Source organism: Lolium rigidum, chromosome 1 (assembly GCF_022539505.1).
Source record: "Lolium rigidum isolate FL_2022 chromosome 1, APGP_CSIRO_Lrig_0.1, whole genome shotgun sequence".
Lineage (NCBI taxonomy): Eukaryota > Viridiplantae > Streptophyta > Magnoliopsida > Poales > Poaceae > Lolium > Lolium rigidum.
In genome coordinates this window covers 25614824-25621823 of record NC_061508.1, presented here as the reverse complement: position 1 = coordinate 25621823, position 7000 = coordinate 25614824, and the positions used below count along the sequence as shown (strand labels likewise).

Below are 7000 nucleotides of genomic sequence, written 5' to 3'. Positions count from 1 at the left end.
ATGACCTACTTCTAGCCTTTTAGCAACTCCACCTACAGCCCACCTGGTTCAGGAAGCCCAGCTGAGCAAGCCGTTGGACCGGTAAATCCTAGCCCTAGCAAACTGAGTGCATGTGAAGCCTTTTAGCCGTCGATTCATCTCAACCGTTGAATATGATTTGAAGGGTGGATATGGTGGGCTAAGGTACAACAGGTCACTGGATCCCATCCCCAATCGTTATTAGAGCTTCTCTAACAGGCGCCTGAAAACACCGCACGCTAAAATTCTTGTCATCGCCCGATTCGCTTTTACAATGCGTGAGGCAGGCGGAGCTTGTATGGGTCAAGCGCCGGTGAAATTTCTGGCGGTAGTTGGGACTTCGTGTCTGAATCGGTTTTACAGCGTGTTATAGCTCGCGCCTTAGATATATAGCTTTGGATAGGGTTTTGTTGCACGCACTAAATTTTTTTGAGCGCATGCTATTTTTGGGTATTTGTTGGAGCACAGTTTTTACCCTCTTACGTCCAATACAAGCAGTTTCTTTGGGCGTCAACCAATTTTAGCGTATCTGTTGTAGATGCTTTTACCTCCCCTAATTAGCAATACCTAAGGTTATTAAGCTGTCTCATTGTATAATCCCTAATTTAGCATGTTGGAACTGAAATCTTTGTGTGAACATGTAAGTATATAATGATAGGAAAACTATTTTCAATATGTTCTGTGACAAATATGTACAATGTGCATGCAACAAATATATAAGTAGATTTTTGTTAATTAGTTGTCACTGATAGACAATTGCTTGCTTGTTGTGGCTGCATGTTTAATTACAATGCCACCCCGAGACACGGTAAGAGCAGGTCTAACAGATCCCGTAAAAGGGGCAAACCCGTATAATAACCGCCGGTTTGAGGGTTTCGCGTCTACCTGGCCGTCTAGCACGCCCCGTAAAAACGGCCCCCGAATCGTTTTTTGCTGTTTTCGAGTACGGGGCGGGTCCTCGCCCCTACTTGTGCGGGGTGGGAGCGGGGATAGTGGGCGAAACCACTATCGCCCACTCCACTCGCGCGGGAAGCATTTCGCCGAAGCCAACGCCGCCGCCGCCGCCCGATCTCCTCCCCCGCGCCATTCCCGGCCGGATCCGGCCGCCATGGACCGTCCGCAAGAGCCGCCTACCGCCGGCGGTACACCTCCTTCGGGCGCGGTGGTTGATGTCCCCGTCGGAGGTCCGCCGGCCGCCGGCGTCGTGTCGGCCATGATCGCCTCCACCATCCCGTCGAAGAGGAAGAGGATCCCGAAGCAATTCTTCGAAGCGGCGGCGGCGGCCGCCGATTCAGCGGGCGAAGCGCCGCCGGCTGCCAAGAAGACGGGCCGGGTGAAGACCAAAGCCGCCGGGCCGAGGGGTGTGGCGCCGGCCAAGGTGCGGACCAAGGCAATCAGCCGCATCGGCCTCGCGCCTCCGCCGGCCTCCAAGGTCACGACCCTCCTCCGTCCGTTCCGGCCGTTGCGCTGCCCGCGCCGCCCGCGCCGCCGCCAACCACCATCGACGTAGACAAGGTGTTCGATGTTGAGTCCACAACATCGTACATGGACATGCTCAACGATTCCGCGGTGAATTTGGACGCCGGTATCGGTGCATTCGATGGGGAGTGCAATGTTGAAGAGATTGATGAGGAGGAGGAGGATGAGGGTGACGAGGAGGAGGTGGTTGAGGTTGATCCGGCTGCCGCCGGTTCTTCGTCGACGCCGAAGCCACGCACGGCGAACTACAGCGAGATCGAGGACGTCATCTTGGTCCGTGCTTGGAGCAAGGTGGGGATGGATGCGTGCACCGGAGTGGACCAAGGCGGCAAGCGCTATTGGCAGCGCATTGAGGATCAGTACCACCAGCTGAAGCCTCGCACGAAGAGCATGGCGGACAGATCCTACCGCTCCCTTGAAGGCCGATGGAACATCATCAAGCCGGCTTGTTCTCGTTGGAGTGCTGCCATGGATCAAGTGGCCGACAACCCTCCTAGTGGATGCGTGCCGGAGGACTACGTAAGTTTTCCTTGTGTTGATGATGTGTTCATGATGTGGAAACATCTCCTCATAGTATTGTTGTGCAGCCCAAGTATGCTCAAGGTAGGTACAAGGACATGGCCGGCTCAAAGAACAAGGAATTTCAATTTGAACATTGCTTTTCCATCCTTCAACATCTTCCTAAATGGAAGTTGCGGGACAACGAGCCAAAGTGCAAGAAGGAGGCACTTATCACCATGGATGATGAAGCGGACGACATGAGGGGGAGAAACACCGGCAAGCCCGAGGGCAACAAGAAGGCCAAGGAGAGGGTCAAGGTAGAACTTGAAGCAGCTAGCTTCCGGGAGAAGTTGGATCAACTCATGAAGTCCAAGGAGGCATTGACGATGAAGACGTTGGAGACCAAGCTCATCATCACCGACAAGAAGAGTGTGGTGAAGCTTGCCAAGGTGCAAGCAAGGAAGGAGCTTGACATGAAGATGATCGCAGCCAAAGAAGCCAAGGCCATGAAGGAGCTCTTGGCCGAGGAGAGGGAAATCATGATGATGCGCACCGACGGCATGGACGAGGATCAGCCGGCGTGGTGGAAGGAGACCAAGGCGGACATCATTGCGAGGAAGAAGGCTGCGCGTCAAGCTCGTGATCAAGGTGAGTCTCCGGCGAGCGGTGGCGCCGGTGGTGATGGATCCGTTGATGGTTGATCACATTTGGGAATTCCGTGGCTTGAACATTGCCTATGATCGTGTTGTGATGTTAAAACTATGAATTATGCATCACATATTTTGGATGTGCTATGTTTGATGTCAAATTGTTGTGCAAATTTCTGTCTAAAACCCTGTTTTGAGGGGCCAAAAACTCGGGCGAGCTAGCAGAGCCCGTATCCCCACCCCGTAAAACAGAATACTAGCTCGCCCGAGTTTTTGGCCGGCGAAATCCGGATACAGGGCCCTTTACTCGTGTTATACGGGGCGAAAAAATACGGGGCCTGTTAGACATGCTCTAATAAAAAAAATGACGTGTACAAGTTAAGTCACCAGACCCTCCTCTTTCCGACGAGCTCCTGCACCTCCTCCCAGAGCCCGCCCTTGACGACGCTGGTGAGCCTGAGCACGGCGGGGCTGCAGGCGGCGACGCGCCACAACCCAGCGTTCACCTCGTCCCGCAGCTGCTCCCGCTCCCACCCGCAGAACCCGTCGAAGAAGCGGAAGTCCCGGACGCTGGCCACCCCGCGCTTCACAAGCTCCGCGGCGCACCCCACGCTCTCCCGCGTGCCATAGTGCAGGCCCGGCATCACCTCGTCGAACAGCCCCGTCCGGCCGACCACGTCGTCGTCGCCGGCCTCCCGCGGGCCCAGCAGGAAGAAGCACTCCTCCAGCGGCCCGCCGAAGAAGAGCGGGCGGCCCGAGAAGGCGCCGGCGATGTCCGTCTCCGCGAAGATGGACTGCGCCTCCTTGATGGACATGAGCGACGGCCGGTTCAGGATCACGCCCACGGGCCCCAGCACCCCGGCGGAGAGCAGGAGGATCACCGTGCGCTCGAAGATGTGCGACCCGTCCAGCTTCTCCGTCGCGATCAGGAGGCACCCTTTCTCCGGCTCCATCAGCGGGTGCGCCCACTTGTCGGCGATCTTCGGCGGCGGTTGCGACGGCATGGCCGCGGCCGCCGGGTTGACGCTCTTCGCGTACTGCTCTTTCAGAACGAGCTTCGCTCGGAACGAGCGCCAGTCGGCGGCGTCCATGGACGACGCCGCTCCGTCCTCGGGCTCAGATGACCGCCCATTGTAGCTGCAGCCTGGAAACAAGCGAACAACAAGTGAGCAAGAACTCCACGTACAGGCGGAGCTAGCAAGTGATCGAGCGGTCACTCACAAGTGATGGACGAGCTGACGCGTTTGTGGTTAAAGAGCAGGTGAAGCCTGGGCTTCGCGATGCCGGCCGGCGACGGGAGGGCCATGCTTTCCTGAGGATCGAAGCTCCGGAGACCTGGCTGGAAGCAAGAGCTTCCTCTCCGGTGCCAGTACTGATCGGCTTCACCACAGAATCAATCAAACTCTGAAAGCACTATGATCGATCGCTAGTAGTGACAGGAGGATGGATTCAGAGAAGACGCAGCTAAATAGGAAGAATGGGTGGATGGAATCGGCCCGCCGGAGCATCTGCTCCACAGGTTTTCAAGCCACGATCCGAAGTGGATATAGCTGGCTTTTTGTGGGAGAGACTTGTATAGGATCTCTCCATTAGGTAGGATTATAGGATCAACCCAGAAAAAATATACTTTGAACAGGCGAAAAAATCTGAAAATAATAAACAGCATGCATATAGGTTGTATCTACAACTCCAAGAAATTTCAGCCTAAAATCTGATCTACACTTGGAGAAACAAAAAAGACAAATTCTATTGTGAATAGTGTCAGATCTGCTTGAGTAGTATTTTACACTATTCACATTCAGATTTATCTTTTTTGTCTCTCCAAATGTATGTCGAATTTGAAGTTGTAAATTTTTGGCGTTGCATATATAACATAGATGTGTGTTGTGATTTTTTTCCAGATTTTTTCAACATGTTTTGTCTTTGCAAAAAAATTGATCTCATAGATCCTATCTAAGACCTGATCCTACCCAAGTCTTCCCCGGCTTTTTGTGGTGCTTTTTTCTGGTGATCCTGGCCTATGGTGACGCGGGAAGTGGTGTGACGGCGCGGGCAACGCCGACGTGAGTGTGGACCAGCCCCGGTTTGTGGCTACGGCTTGGCACGAGAAGGTTGGGGGATAAGAACACGAGGAGTGGCTATTTGATGGCACGCTACATGGTGTGGTGCTTGGAGTTTAGCATTATTGGCTAGTCATCGCTGTAGTCACAGGTCACAACTTACTAAGTTTGATCAAATATGTAGAAGGGTATATCCATAAATATAGAGAGTAATAACTCAAAAAACACAACTTAACAAGTTTGAATTTTGTCTAAATTTATATGTCATGTAATGTATCTATGAACGGAGGAAGTATAAAAGTATGTTCCGGTGAAGATTCCCAACAGATAGGGTGCCACACGAAGAATGACCACGAGGTCGGGTTCACGTCAGGCACACGTTGTAGTGGCTTCTTTCGCCTTGTCGCAAGAGGTGGATCGACGCGGCATGACGTCTACGTTGACGTCACGCAAGCGTACTTGGAGGCGTACGCCGCCATGCCGTGGTCTAGCGTGCGCCTCCCATGTGACTGGCATTTGAACCATAAGGGTACCGGTTTTGGCTGCACGAATCATACATGCCACACGCCGGGTGGAGATCCTCTACCGCCGCACCCTATTGCCGCCTGAGATGCGTGCAAACCCAAGCTACATTGAGAAATCACCGGATTTGAAACGGTAGTTCCAGAGGGAGCACGACCTCCACTGGCACCCATTCTTCACCGTCAGGGTTGTGGTTCAACGAGGTCGACATGCTACTCTTCGAATACTACTCCGAGACTGCAACAAGCGACAACGAGCTTTACGTTTGCTAACTGGGAGATGTTGGATACTGCATGTCAATGCTGCAACAAGAGCATGCAATGGAGCAAGACCTACAGAGCGTTATTGAAGCCTACGAGTTGGAGGAGCTTAGCAGTGGCCAGATCTCGGTGCGACGCTCCACACTTTCCACATGGAGCCTATCGAGGCGGCGCTATGAAAGGATCGATGGGCACCTACGGGGAGTGGGTGAATAGGTGCTAATTAAATTTTAATTCTTTTTCAATTTAGGCTTGACACAAAAGGTAAATTCTCTAGATATGCAACTATGTGAATTTACCTATATGACAAGATACAATAATACAGGTAGTAAAGTGCGGTAAAAGGATAGAGGTAACCGAGAGAGGAGCACGCGAAGACACAAGAGTCGATTCCCATAGTTGCATAGGCCTCACCCCTATTCCCTAGTGAGCAAACCACAGAGGTTAACTCACACTCCACTAAGTTCAAATACACAAAGATAGAAATTATTGTGCAAAATACTTAAATTGAAATCATAATATTCTTACAATGGTCGCCAATTCTCAAGGAGATCTCTATTACAATGGTGATAGCTATGGCTAAGGAGGAGATGGGAGATGGAATGGATGAACTATGGTGATGGATCTCCTTCGGTGTGGTGCAGATAGATCTGGTGGATGGCGGCTCTGTTTGGCGACGAATGACTCTCTTTTTAGCGTCGGTTCCTTCACGACTTTTATAGTGTTTGACCTGAGGAACGCAGCCGCAGGTGGTACGGGCAGACGGTTCAGGCGGGGCTTGCCCGTACCGATGCCCATTAAAGCCACAGGAGCCTCCTTTCCGAGTGTAGTCAACTTTGCCATGCTCCTGACGTGATTTTCTTCAGTAATTGCAGATCCATTTACCATTGTGACGTGATATTCTACACAACATCCAAAAATAAAAAAAGATTGCACATCTTTGCATTGATTAGGCATTAATGGCAAGTTGAGAGGTAAACTTAGTCAATTTCCTTACTTAGCTAAGGGTTTAAACACGAGAAAATATGGCGTATTTTACAGCCATCATCCCCTCTAACAGAAATGAATAGCCTACCTACAAACCGAAACAAAAACACCGAGCTTCTTGATACGTCCAAAACGTATCTACTTTCCCGAACACTTTTGCTATTGTTTTGCCTCTAATTTGTGTATTTTGGATACAACTAACATAGACTAACGCTGTTTTCAGCAGAATTGCTCTGGTGTCTCGTTTTTGTGCAGAAATTCAACTTTCAGGAAAATCCCCGGAATTAATGTCAAAGGGCTTATTTTTCCAGAAGATTCACGGAGCAAGAAGGGCAGGCCAGGGGGGGCCCACGGCCCCCACACCATGGGCCGGCGCGGCATAGGAGGGGGCGCGCCGCCCTATGGTGAGGCCCCCTCGGCCGGCCTCCGACGCCCCCCTCTGGACTACTTAACGTCTTCGACCTAAAACCGCACGGGGGGTTAGACGAAATCGCCAGAAGACATCCAGAACACCGCCGCCATCGCG

General features: G+C 52.0%; 1 protein-coding gene across 2 annotated transcripts; it reads right to left on the bottom strand.

The window, feature by feature from the left end:
- Positions 1-667: 667 nt before the first annotated feature.
- On the bottom strand, positions 668-4197 carry LOC124685095 (UPF0301 protein Plut_0637-like). 2 transcript variants are annotated; one of them, XM_047219402.1, is made up of 3 exons: positions 3867-4197; positions 3003-3789; positions 668-832 (listed from the first exon to the last, which is right to left on the bottom strand). In XM_047219402.1, exons 1-2 carry the CDS (start codon positions 3949-3951, stop codon positions 3029-3031), a joined length of 846 nt encoding a protein of 281 aa, XP_047075358.1. In that variant the 5' UTR covers positions 3952-4197; the 3' UTR covers positions 668-832; positions 3003-3028. The 2 variants fall into 2 exon arrangements, with proteins under 2 accessions (XP_047075358.1, XP_047075357.1); XM_047219401.1 differs by lacking the exon at positions 668-832 and having other exon boundaries at positions 2932-3789; positions 3867-4196.
- Positions 4198-7000: the final 2803 nt, after the last annotated feature.

Excerpts from the sequence above, each read along its gene's own strand:
- LOC124685095 (XM_047219402.1), bottom strand. The coding sequence starts at position 3,951 with ATGGCCCTCCCGTCGCCGGCCGGCATCGCGAAGCCCAGGCTTCACCTG. Across the intron at positions 3,790-3,866 it reads CGTCAGCTCGTCCATCACTT|GCTGCAGCTACAATGGGCGG; the intron begins GTGAGTGACCGC and ends GCTTGTTTCCAG.